At 47.6% G+C, this 13,404-nt stretch overlaps 1 protein-coding gene and 1 long non-coding RNA gene across 9 annotated transcripts in view; both read right to left on the bottom strand.

Annotated features, from left to right (window-relative positions):
- Positions 1–1,451: 1,451 nt before the first annotated feature.
- Positions 1,452–13,404, bottom strand: part of LOC127313538 (F-box protein At5g07610) — a 30,903-nt gene continuing 18,950 nt past the window's right edge. The window contains exons 1-2 of one of the 2 annotated variants that reach the window (XM_051344027.2): positions 3,050–3,117; positions 1,452–2,966 (exon numbers count right to left, since the gene is read on the bottom strand). In XM_051344027.2, coding sequence (XP_051199987.1) covers positions 1,805–2,966; positions 3,050–3,111 — 1,224 coding nt within the window. In that variant the 5' untranslated portion in view covers positions 3,112–3,117 and the 3' untranslated portion in view covers positions 1,452–1,804. Of the gene's footprint in view, positions 2,967–3,049; positions 3,118–13,404 lie in introns of those variants that run through there. The other variant, XM_051344026.2, reaches the window with a different exon arrangement.
- Positions 4,484–7,931, bottom strand: LOC127313539 (uncharacterized). 7 transcript variants are annotated; one of them, XR_007859072.1, is made up of 4 exons: positions 7,170–7,931; positions 6,801–6,970; positions 5,158–6,248; positions 4,484–5,018 (listed from the first exon to the last, which is right to left on the bottom strand). It is a non-coding gene; the product is annotated as an uncharacterized lncRNA (long non-coding RNA). The 7 variants fall into 7 exon arrangements; XR_011748987.1 differs by having other exon boundaries at positions 4,484–5,986; positions 6,163–6,248; positions 7,170–7,930; XR_007859067.2 differs by having other exon boundaries at positions 4,484–5,229; positions 5,452–6,248; positions 7,170–7,930.

Raw genomic sequence — 13,404 nt, forward strand, 5'->3', positions numbered from 1 at the left:
TTACACTTTTCAAGTCTATTGGCCGTCCAAACTCTATTTTGAATGATTAACCAGGCGAAGATCTTGCATTTAGGAAGCTCCCAAGGTCTCCAAACCAAGGAAGGCAAGTGGGATTTAGTGTGACCCTAGAATTGCACGGTGTAGGCCGACTTGGATGAGTAGCAACCATTGTTGGTAAGCTTCCAAGTAATAGGATCCGTGTTGTTCACATCCATTTGAACCGATTGGAGAAGCTCCCAAAGGTTGGCGAATCGCATTATGTGTTCAAGCGTGAGGCCATCTTGCATGTTGATTTGCGTGACCCAAAAATTATCTTCCAACGCCTTGTTGATGGAGCAATTCTTGCTTTGAGCATTTGAATATGAGGGGGGCAATGTCTTTAGGACATCTTCCATCCGACCACGGAGCCTCCCGAAAAAGTGCCTTCTTTCCATCCCCAATGGTGACAATTGTGGCCACGGCGAAGAGCTCTTTGTCTTGTATGGTGCAAGGATTCCGAAGGTGCACCCAAGGTTTTGTATCATCTTTCCACTCATGCCATAACCAATGCATTCTAAGGGCGGATGCAAATTTCTTGAGATTGAGGATCCCAAGGCCACCATACTCCTTTGGCTTACAAACCAACTCCCAATTTACTTTGCATTTCCCCTCGGTGACTTTATCACTCGCCGTCCAAAGAAAGGCTCTTCTTATACTATCAATTTTCAAGAGCACCTCAATGGGGACGTTGAGCACGGCGATGTAGTAGATGGCTATGCTAGTGAGCACGAACTTCACAAGGGTGGAGCGGCCGGCCATTTCTGAATTTCAATTCTTGACGTCTTATAACACAGCAAATTCCATCCAAAAAGCAGCAAAAACATGGATCTCTTTCCTGAACACCAGTGCCGCCCTGGTAACCAGAGGCGAGCTAACAAGGAGGGTCAGTGAGCTTTAAACCGTAGCCCTGCTACTAGTTGTTTCAGTGTTATAAGACGTGAAGAATCGAAATTCAAAAATGCTGCTGCAAAGCTGCCACATTACAGTATAACTAGATGCAAGACTACCAAGGAAAGTGACCGGCATTGCTTATTTATCCAAAAATCATCTAAGCCACCTACCTAAACAAGACACACAAGAAAAGATGGCATATTCCTGATCTTCCAAGGCATTTTTGTTCGAAAACAAAAAAATCCTGACATAGTTAACATTATGATCCAAGCACAGCTTGTTCGTGTTCTGCTAACATTCCACGAGTAGTTAGCATCAGAGGAAGTGACATGTATTATTCATCCGAAGTGTTTCGCCATCAGATTGCAACAGACTTTTTTTTTAAACCATCAGAAGCAAAGAAAAATGATTTCGCATATTTATACCATTAGCTGAAATTCACACGTCATTTCATCAGCAGATAATAGACCATTTCCTAAATCATTGGCAATAAGATGTTCATGCTTTCAACAGCTGCAACAGAAGATATAAGTTTAAGCTGCATGATAATCGTATATTTTACAAAATGATCATAGTGCATTTGCACCAACACTAGGTGATGCAAATATTTTACAAAATGATCATAGCATATTCTACCGGTACAGACAACAAAAAGTAGAGTACAATTTAGACTAACTAATCACATCAAAACCAGCCAGATTGCCTCTATAATGAACACCACCATTCTCCAAACTCAAAAGCATGCACACATCAGCCAGAGAAAACAAGAGCTCAGTTCAAGCAGAGACACCAAGCCCGCTGTTCGATAGCACGGAGAATTGACTCATATTAAAGATCCACTTCTTGTAGAGGCACCAGCAGCCCCAAATTGGTGTCAGTTCAGCAATGACTGCAACTCTGCATACAGCGGCACATATGGTATATATGGCGGCTTGCCATCTACAAGTTTGGAGATCATCTTGACTTGCCGACGATCCATACTGTAGCACATGAATTTGTTCCCCCACCCAACAGTTAAGAATAGCAAGTTGCATTCCGGATCAATGGCAATCCAATCAAACCCCCCACTCATGATATAGTCTATCTCTCGAACCAGGCAATACTCTATCCCTCCAAATAAGCAGGAAGTCTCGACGCTATGCTTCAATATCCATTCTTTGCTTTCATAGCTGTCAAGGACATAAACCAGTAGCCGAGTGACATCACCATCTTCGTACCATTGAAAATTGGCATAATTCAAACGGCCCTGTGACCGCTGAATGAAACCATCGGTGACACCATCATCGGGGACAGCGAAGTCCATCCATGTCTCCCCCTCCGTGTCCAACACAGCTAGACAAGGGGAAACCTCAGAGCAGTCGGCTTGAAAATGCAGATAGCCATTAAGAAAGACAGAAACTAACTCATCCTTGAGGAGCCTGATACATGCGTTCCATCGCTTCTCCTTATAAGCCCACCGTCTCGTTTCAGACGAATACACTGCCGCTCCAACGACGACACGGTCCCAGTAAACCACCGGATCCATCACCAACTCAAACACATGGAAATGCGACGACAGGGCTGGGTCAAACCCCAAGCGCACGGCGCTCACCTCCTTGGTGGCCTTGCCGGAGCCCGGCAATACGGTCCACTTCGTCGTGGCGGGATTGCACACGACATAACTGAACCTGTCACCCTCGGAGGAGATGTCGTACCGGCGGCAGAGGAGGAGGCCGTTGCAGCAGTCCAATAGATCGACACGCCCGTTGTTGTGCAGGAAGGTGTCGACCGGAGGGCAGCGTCTCCCTGGGAAACTGGTGAAGTGGATGGGTGCTTGCAGCCGCCACTCGTAGGTGTAGGTGCTGCTGTGGAGGAAGCCGGCCAGGGCTTGGGGGAGCTTCTTGCGGTGGTCGGGGTGGTCGATGAGGCTCAGCCAGTGGTTGGAGACGCACTTGAAGCGGCAGAGCGACCTGGCCGGGACGCGCGAGAGGACCTCCACGAGGAGGTCGTCGGTGAGTCCCTCCACCGCCGTGCCGCTGGGAGGAGTCGAGGACGACCTGCACAAAGAGAGACGGTGGAGAGGTGAAAAACGGAGGGGAAGGTCGCCATGATTGACGCTACCTCTGCCGCTTCAACGCACCTGACTCGAGGTGAAGTACGGCCTTCCTCACACGGGGGAGAGCGATCCGCGGGGATGGACATGGCGGCGGAAGAAAGCGGCCGGCGGTGCCGTCGCGACCGGAGGAGATCTTTCTACGTTGGCGAATGGGCCGTCAGTTAGATGGGCTGAACCGTGTCACAACTCACAACCCGATCCACGGCTTCTCATTTCGTTTCTGTTGAATTCCCTCAAAAGAAAAAAAATCGTTCCTAACAAAACGGCTGTCTTGCGGGACTGCACGTTGATTTTTGTCATTTTATAACTGACCTGGAACAGCTTTCAGTGATGAGTGATGACACAAAACAGCTCCCACCTAGCGCGGCGGGCGGGCGGGCGGAGATGCAGATGCGCATGCGCATGCACACGGGGGCGCCCGACTCGGTCCATTTTAATTCCACCCCCCTTAATTTAGTACTCCAAGTCTCACAGCTGCCTCACGCTCACGCAGCGCACGCTCTCCTCGAATTAATTAACCGCTTTATACGGCCGAGAAACCAGCTAGCTAGGACGCGGGCCAGCCTGGACATCCATCAAATACCTCATTAATTCGCCGAATCAACCCCATTCTCTCCTCAACCTCAACTACTCTACCACTCACTTGCTCACGTGTACTAAATCCTTCGATTTCTTTTCTTTTCTTGCCCAACTGCATGATCCTGTACATGGACTTTTTCTTTTCTTTTCCCACTGCCAAAGTGCAAGCTAATTAATCATCACCATCATCATCTAACAGTAATAGCTGCTCTGTTCAAAATTCTGGCATGCATGACTCATCGGAAACCTACGCCATTCAGCCTAGTGTACTATTTACTGCACAGATTTAACTACTCGATCAACACCTTGTTTCGTTCCTAAAACCTCGCTCTTCATTCTCTTCAACGCCAATCTCTTCAAATTTATTTACTGGACACAACCTTTCAACTGCCATCCGGCTGCATCCAATTCCTAAGCCCTGCCGTGAATTCCTCCATCTTCCTTTTTCCTCCTATCATTCCATTGCACTCTCCTCTACTACCATTCACTTGCTCACCTGTATAAGCTGCTCAAACACTAAATCCATCCATTTTCTTTTCTTTTCTTGTCCAACGACATGCTCATGTATAGGGGATTCATTTTCCCTACCAACTAGTCAACCTAGCTAATTCATCACCATCTAATAACTCGCCACTTCAAATAAAATTCCTCAGCAAAACAGACCAAATAATAACCATCAGTCAAATGTGCACAAGGCCACAACTATGCACAGCTCGACAAAATTGTTTCTTCTCTTTTCTTTTGCTTCACCAAGTGCATGCTACTGCATACGGATTTCATCTGCAAACTGGTCAAGCTACTAACTCGTCAGTTCAAATTTTTGCCATCCCTCGTCCTATTTCCTCCACAAACCAGATCAAATCAAATAATAACCAGCACTCAAACAAAACCACCTCCATCACAGACCACACCAAACAACATTTTGCGGCAACAATTAGGAAACAGAGGGACTGATACCATGCATATTACAACAACAATCGCTATGAATTAGGAAACAGGGGGACTGATACACTGTGTATTACAACAACAATCGCTCTTCGTCATCAGTCAGGACCATTACTTGCTAAGCCTACACCATGCATGTGCTTAACGGTTAGTTGCCTGCACCCGCACCTGCACCTGCACAAAACATAACGGGTCAGCCACAACAGGAAAACCATCAACGTTTACAAGGATGCATTCGTCCTCTTCTTCTTTATAACAAGAAAACAAGCTGTGCACTATCTAGTGCTGCCTCACCAATCCTTCACGCATCAAGCTACTCCCTGCTACCAACAGGCTGCAGATGAACCCAAGCACCCCTATCATAACGGATATACAAGCCGCCACCGGCTTCACCGTTGGCTAGCTGCGCCCGCCCGCACCAACACAAAACGCAGCCAGCCAGCCAACCGAGACAGGGAAACCAGCAACGCTTGGATAAAACACCAAGTGCTTCAACTATTAGTAACAGGTGACCAAGGCAGATGCATATAGACTAGCACTCTAACTTGGCATCAGGTATTGATACAATACTACAAATGAAGAAACCATAGGACGAATTAAATCCTTACTCTTCTAAATCAATTAAAGCAGCCTCGTTCAAAAATTCGTCATGACCTTTGCTGTTTTTTTGATAGTCAAACCTGCACAGCGAAAAATATATGCTTCAGTTGAGCCAATAGCCAAAACCCTCATACGTGACATACACACATAGAACTAAACTCAGACTAGAGGTCTAAATACTCCAGGAAACAGAACAAGGAGTGCCGACACTAGGCCCATGCACAATAGCACGGCGATCCCATCATGGGAAACTTACATACACCACAGCTGGCTACAGCATCTACGGGTTCCAGCTAGCTTACCCTTGTTGTCATCATCTACTTCTCCTCCTCATTGTCCTTGCAAAAAACAAAACATGATAAATGTGTTAGTGCGCAGTATACTAAATTAAGCAAGAAACCATCCGCAACATATGCAATGGCATGGTCGATTCTAGAGACAACATGTATGGATACTAATTCATCTACATCGAGCAAGCATTCAACTTAACTGGAACATACATGAACATATCAGTCAACATGGAAGACCATTCATCCAGTGAAAATGTTCTGCGTGGCTATTTCAATCAGATCCCACACATTATCCGTATGGCTGCCGATCTACTATTTAAGCATGTTAAATCGACACAACAACAATTGAAACTACTCCAGACAAAATACTAGCATATTGCATCAGGACATGATCAACTACACAAGGCAAACCATGATGAATCAATATGTGTGGCTGTTTACTACTCCATCAGCACATATCCACATAGGGGAATCGACACTTGTTTTGCACAAGAACTAAAAACGCCTCACCAGCACATGACCTTTGCTGTTTTTTCGACAGTCAAACCTGCACAGCAAACAATATATTCTTCAGTTGAGACAATAGCCACGATCCTCATACGTGACATACACACAAAACTAAACTCGGACCAGAGGACTAAATACTCCAGGGAAACAGAAAAAGGAGTGTCAACACTAGGCCGATGCACAATAAGCACGGCTATCCCATCCTGGCAAACTTACAGGACACCACAAGTGGCTGCAGCAACTACAGGTTCCAGCTAGCTTACCCTTGTTGTCATCATCTACTTCGCCTCCTCCTCATTGTCCTTGCAAAAAACAAAACATGATAAATGTGTTAGTGTGCAGAATAGTATAGACCAAAGCAAGAAACCATCAGCAACAACAGCAATGGCATGGTCAATTCTGGATTCAACATGTATGGATACTAACTCATCTACATCGAGCAAGCATTCAACTTAACTGGAACATACATGAATATATCAGTCAACATGGAAGACCAAAAGCTCTAGCATCCATCCAGTGAAAATGTTCTGCGTGGCTATTTCAATCAGATCCCACATATTATCCGTATGGCTGCCGATCTACTATTTAAGCATGTTAAATCAACACAACAACACTTGAAACTACTCCAGACAAAATACTAGCATACTGCAAAGGGACATGATCAACTACACAAGGCAAACCATGATGAATCAGTATGTGTGGCTGTTTACTACTCCATCAGCACATATCCACATAGGGGAATCGACACTTGTTTTGCACAAGAACTGAAAAAACACCTCACCAGCACATGAATTAGATAGCATGTATCACAAATAATAGCACCTGAAGCAGACCTACGAGACAAAGATTTATACCACCAAAATTGAAGACATGATCCGCAGCCACCGGAGCGCCTCCCCGCTGCACTCGCATATATGGCCGAGGACGTTCACCACCGCACCTCCTCATGTTTCCTCTCCGAGGCGGCCTCCCGGTATCCCCGCTTCGCTCCCTTTAGCTCCTCCTTCTGTGATGAGCTTTGAACCTGTAAATGAATATAAGTTTTTAGCACTGTATATGGATAGCAAGCACCGAATAATCAAAACAAAATGAGCACAACTACCGACTACATCTCTCTGCCTACATACAGTGCATATACATGTACAGCCGACACATGCAATCCAACTGAAAAAAATACAATTTTTTGCATGGTTACATGGAGCAGGGGAAGAGAGAGATCTCACCAGGAGCAGCACGTCGTTGTGATGGCCGGGAACAGGAGCGGCATCTCGAGGAGGTGGTCACCGGGAGTCCCCAACAGCAGCTCCGGGAGGACGCCGGCAGGAACACCTCGGGGAGGCGACCAGCAGCTCGTCCTCCCAGCCTCCCGGCCGCGATCCCTGCCCCGCGTGGAGTTCCTCCGGCGGCCGCGGCCGTCGCCGGGCGCCAGCGTCGCGCTGCTTGGGCTGTCCCCGCCTGTACAAGGCCAAGCGTGGACAGAGGGCGTCGATCTGCTGAGGGGCTCGTCCAGGGCGGGCTGGCCGGCTGGGGTAGTAGGGGAAGAGGTACAGGCGGAGGGGACGTGCTGGGGTTGGAGGAGACGAGACGGCGCCGGCGAGGGTGACGACGGCCGACAGAGCGGGTAGCGGGAGAGAGGGAAGTCGAAGAGGGAGAGGGGGCCGATGGTTGGGGAGATTGCAGAGTGGCCGGCGGCGGAGGAGCTAGGCGGCCGGTGGCGGGGGTCTTTGGCGGCTAGGATTTAGGCTGTGGGCAAAGATTGGGTTGTTCCACGCCGTGGCACAGGTAGAGGAGGAGAAGGGGGAGCTAGGGCGGCGGTCTACAGCTCGTGGGCTCGCCGGATGTGACCGGGATGTTTGGCGACGGAGGGGATTTGGGTGGTGGTGCTGGTGGCGTCGGAGGAGAGATTGGCCGGTGGTGTGGGTGGGGGGCAAGAAGGAGATGGACAGAGTAGTACTGGTGTGTCACTATGTCGTGACCCGGGGATATTTTGGACGCACGCCCCGCGTGATGGGCTCCAAATTTTCTTTTGTCTCCCGCCCAGCCTAAATCCAAACTTTGTTCGGCGCTAAAAGTGAGATGCAGTGGAGTGGTATGCCATGTCATCGATCCACGCCATGTTTTCGCGGATTACACTCACATCCGTTCATATCATTTGTATCCATCGGCTGATACTGCATTCATGTTATGTCACGTTCCTGCTTAGAACTAGGGCTAACCTACGTGAAATTTATGTCTTCCCATCACCTCAAAAGTAGCACTTCGGCAGACGTGGAGCGGTTCCTTACGCGAGAGAAAGTCGTCTCGTCTTCGCACCGGGCGACACGTTTCTAGCGGCTCTCCTCCCCTGATGGCCATGGTCGTCGGTGGGTGGGTGGGTCACCGGAGACCGCGTTCGGCCTGTGGTGTAGGTAGGTTCTTGTACCTAGGTTTCAGCCATCCATCTCTTCGGCTCCGCGGTGGTGATGGTGGCGGTGAATAAATCTCCTCCAGTTCCGGTTCCGGCGAGATCGCCGACGGATTTGGAAGGGCGGGTCTGCTTCGCCTGGTTTCATCTGATTCTCGGCGTGCAAGTTATATGTCCAAGCAATGGCGATGAGGTAGTGGCGCCGCTGCTGCTCTGTTCTTGTGTTCTCCCCGTCCCGCTCCAGCACTGGTCGTGCTCACTTAGCCATCAACGCATGCAGGGGAGATTTGTGTTGGGGTGGTGTCCGGTTGTTGTCGCGTCAGGCGGCGCTGTCGGCATACAAGTGGAGAAGAAAGTCCAGGATCTGGGATTGCGATGTGATGGTGGTGGATTCGGTGCTCTGCCACGACGACGTAAGTGGCAGGCGAGAGGTCTAGGATGGGAGGAGCACGGGGACGTTCCCCGGTCGGCACGCAACAACGACAAAATCAATATCGTTAGATGCATCAGGCAATGTATTTTCCTATCATATTATAGTTGTTCACGGTTTTTTCTAAAATATTGGCCAAAGTTTACCTAGCTTGACTTATAAAAATATAGACGCCGGGCGAGTAGATTGTAAGAGACCACAAGTTTGTCAATGGATATGCTGCTCCCTTGCACTGAAGCACCAATGCACTGAAGCACCAATCTAGGATCATTATTCCACGAAGCGAGATGGTTAGTGCCTCTTATTTCATGTGAAAAAGAAACAAATGGGTAGGCATATAAATTTTAGGTATGGCGTGACCACTACTAGAGATAACCTTATAGCCGCACTTCTTACCGTCGGCAAGTCCGATTTGAAGATGCCGGTGGTAAGGCCTATTAGACCCTCCTCGCGTTAACATCGGCGAGTTGTAACGAGTTCGCCGGGGGTAGTGCAGTTACCGCCGGCAAAATGTAATCGAAAACACCGACGGTAAGGTGAGCCGAGACCACCCGGACGGGCCTCCAATTACCGCCGGCGATTTGAACTCGGAAACGCCGGGGGTAATATAATTACCGCCGGCGAAGATTTGCATGCGCCGGGGGTAATTTGGGCCGTTGTGGGCCATTTTATGCCAAAATTAGCGATGGCGTCTACCATTTGTTTTTGCCATGGATAAATGACTGGGCATTGTATTGTCCTACGAAGTGCTCGCTCGTGTGACGCGTTAGATTAGAATCACGTGGCCGCCATCCCTATCAGCTGTGAGGACCACAACACGCACACGCCGACTGCTTTTTCGGTCAAACGCGATGCATCTCCTCCGTTTCATCCCCAACCCCCACAAACTTAGATCGAGCGCATCGACTGGAGCCATCTCGTGTTGGAGATATGCCCAAGAGGCAATAATAAAAGAGGTTATTATATATCTTTGTGTTTATGATAAATGTTTATATACCATGCTATAATTATATTAACCGAAACATTAATACATGTGTGTTATGTAAACAACAAGGAGTCCCTAGTAAGCCTCTTAACTAGCTTGTTGATTAATAGATGATCATTGTTTCATGATCATGAACATTGGATGTTATTAATAACAAGGTTATGTCATTATATGAATGATGTAATGGACACACCCAATTAAGCGTAGCATAAGATCACGTCATTAAGTTATTTGCTATAAGCTTTCGATACATAGTTACCTAGTCCTTTCGACCATGAGATCATGTAAATCACTTATACCGGAAAGGTACTTTGATTACATCAAACGTCACTGCGTAAATGGGTGGTTACAAAGGTGGGATTAAGTATCCGGAAAGTATGAGTTGAGGCATATGGATCAACAGTGGGATTTGTCCATCCCGATGATGGATAGATATACTCTGGACCCTCTCGGTGGAATGTCATCTAAATAGCTTGCAAGCATATGAATGGTTCATAAGAGACCACATACCACAGTACGAGTAAAGAGTACTTGTCAGGAGACGAGGTTGAACAAGGTATAGAGAGATACCGATGATCAAACCTCGGACAAGTAAAATATCGCGTGACAAAGGGAATCAGTATCGTATGTGAATGGTTCATTCGATCACTAAGTCATCGTTGAATATGTGGGAGCCATTATGGATCTCCAGATCCCGCTATTGGTTATTAGTCGGAGAGAGTTCTCAACCATGTCTACATAGTTCGCGAACCGTAGGGTGACACACTTAAGGTTTGATGTCGTATTAGTAGAACTTGAATATGGAATGGAGTTCGAAGTTTTGTTCGGAGTCTCGGATGGGATCCCGGACATCACGAGGAGTTCCGGAATGGTCCGGAGAATAAGATTCATATATAGGAAGTCATTTTATAAGTTTGAAAATGATCCGGTGAATTTATGGAAGGTTCTAGAAGGTTCTAGAAAAGTCCGGAAGAAATCACTTTGGAAGGCGGACTCCACCACCCATGGCCGGCCAACCCTAGAGGGGTGGAGTCCCAAGTGGACTCCACCAAGGGGGCCGGCCACCCCCCCCCTCATGGAAGGGTGGGAATCCCACTTGAGGTGGGAGTCCCACCTTGGGTAGGTTTCCCTACACATGGAAGGTATTGGGTTGGGGTCTTATTCGAAGACTTGTAGTCCAACACTTGGGGGTTCCACCTATATAATAAGGGGCCAAGGGGAGGGGGCCGACCACCACAACACCACCACCTTGGCCGCACCCCGAGGAGGCCGGCCACCCCCTCTCCCCAAACCCTAGCCGCCCCACTCCTCCCCCTCTCCCGCAACGCTTAGCGAAGCTCCGCCGGAGATCTCCATCGCCACCGCCACCACGCCGTCGTGCTGTCAGATTCAAGGAGGAGCTACTACTTCCGCTGCCCGCTGGAACGGGGAGAAGGACATCGTCTTCATCAACACCGAACGTGTGACCGAGTACGGAGGTGCTGCCCGATTGTGGCACCATCAAGATCTTCTACGCGCTTTTGAAAGCGGCAAGTGATCGTCTACCGCAGCAACAAGAGCCTCATCTTGTAGGCTTTGGAAATCTTCAAGGGTGAGTCTCGTTCATCCCCTCGTTGCTCCCGTCTTCTAGATTGCATCTTGGCTTGGATTGTGTTCTCGCGGTAGGAATTTTTTTGTTTTCTATGCAACGAATCCCTACATCTCGACCCCTCCCTCAACCCCCATCGACATGTTCCTGAGCTCGGAAGAGGAGGAATCGGAGGGGGTGGAGTTGCAGATCGTGCGGCGCCCTTGCTCCCGAGGTGAAGGGCAGCGACGATGGCGTTTGGGAGGGGAATCGAACACTGCCGGTGCTCCCAAGGCAAACGGCGGCAACCAGGAAGTTGGTGGTGTTGCGGGGGTGGGAGGATGGTTTGGCTTCCCGTTTCCGAGCACAACTTTGTAGTATGTTTGTGATCCCGTTTCCCATATTTTCTAGTATGTTTGTGATCCCAATTTTGTGTTGAATCCGCGGTGGATGAATTTTTTGTAAAATTAGATGAAGTTTTGCACTGTCTGGTTCTATTTTTTGAGGTCAAACTTGTCTAGCAATGAAGGTCGCTGCTGTTCTGTAGAAGAAATAAAGGTTACTGCTGTTGGGGATGGAATATAGCATGTAGAATAAATAAAGGTTACTGTGATGGAGATGGATAAGAAATAAAGGTTACTGCTGGCGGATTGGAAAGCGTCGGCGATAAATAATAGCCCCGGCGAGTTGGATGAGACACCGACGTTAATCTAGGTTACCCACAGCGGTTTGCAATGCGCCGACGGTAAGGCATTACCACCGGCGAGGTGGTCGCCGGCGAATAGAAATGCACCGGCAGTAGCAAAATCTATGCGCCGGCGGTAAGCAAATTCCTAGTAGTAGACAATAGTGGGCCTCAGAAATCTGTTAAGGCATGAATCGATGGAGAAGGGTATGCTTATAGGTCGGTGGTGATTCGGTGAGGGCTGGGAGCAAGGAAGATGATGTTAGTTGATGGGATGACACATCAACATCAACATTGGGAGGGGTGGAAACTTCAACAGCAGATAGACATTGGTACACCACATAGAAACGTCAAAACCTCAAAAGAGGAAAATATCTTTTAAAAATTAGGGTGGTGGCCTCAAAGTCGGAGATGCACTATAAGCCTAGAATCTTCGTGCATTATAATCTTGTTTATGAACTTGTTGTCATTTCAAAGGTGTGTATTGTATTTTCCTCTTTGCCAACCTTATATACACATATTATGACCCAAATGCAACACAGTAATGGTTTTCGGCCCTTCCTCACGCGATTTCACGCACCATCCTGTTTCAGTGGGCCTCGCGACATGCACCCCTCATCTTATCATCGAAAATGTTTCATGTGACTTTTATCTCAGTTTTGTTATTTTATGTCGTAGGAGTATGAAAAACCTCGAGATAGGCCCATTTCTTACAAAATATAGGCAGGTGGCCTCGGAGTGGGAGTTTTGCACTATAAGTGTAGATTCTTCCTCCGTGATAGTCTTTGTTTGTGAAGCAAGTGCAACTTCAAGGTTGTGTATTGCATTTCCTCTTTACAACACCTTTTTACCAATATTATAATGTGTTACCAACCCTTTCTCGGATGATTTAATGTGCCCCTTATCTAGTGGGCCCATGATGTATATCCTGTAACTTTTGAAGTTGTGATTTCATGTTAGATTCCTCTTTCTTGTATACAAAGTCCAAAAAAACATGAACAACCTAAAAATAGGTCTACAAAAGCTAAGTTGGTAGTCTCAAAGTGGGAGTTTTGCACTTGAAATCTGGAATCTTTCATCGGGATAGTCTTGTTTAAGAAGCAAGTGCAATTTCAAAGTTGTGTATTGGATTTTCCAATTAACACCGCCCTATTATATCCATATTATGACCAATGCAGACTATAAAGGTAACCGATCCTTCCTCGGGCTATTTCATGTGTCCCCTTATCTATCAGCCCCGGTGGCGTCTAGCCTAGCTTTCCATACAAGGTCATTCCATGTGAATTTTCTCTTTGGGTGTGTTATAGTAGGTCATCATAACACGAACAACCCACTACATCATATGAAAGTAACAACAACAATAAAAATTGTCACAAAAGACAAGCAA

This window comes from Lolium perenne, chromosome 7 (assembly GCF_019359855.2).
Source record: "Lolium perenne isolate Kyuss_39 chromosome 7, Kyuss_2.0, whole genome shotgun sequence".
NCBI classification, from domain to species: domain Eukaryota; kingdom Viridiplantae; phylum Streptophyta; class Magnoliopsida; order Poales; family Poaceae; genus Lolium; species Lolium perenne.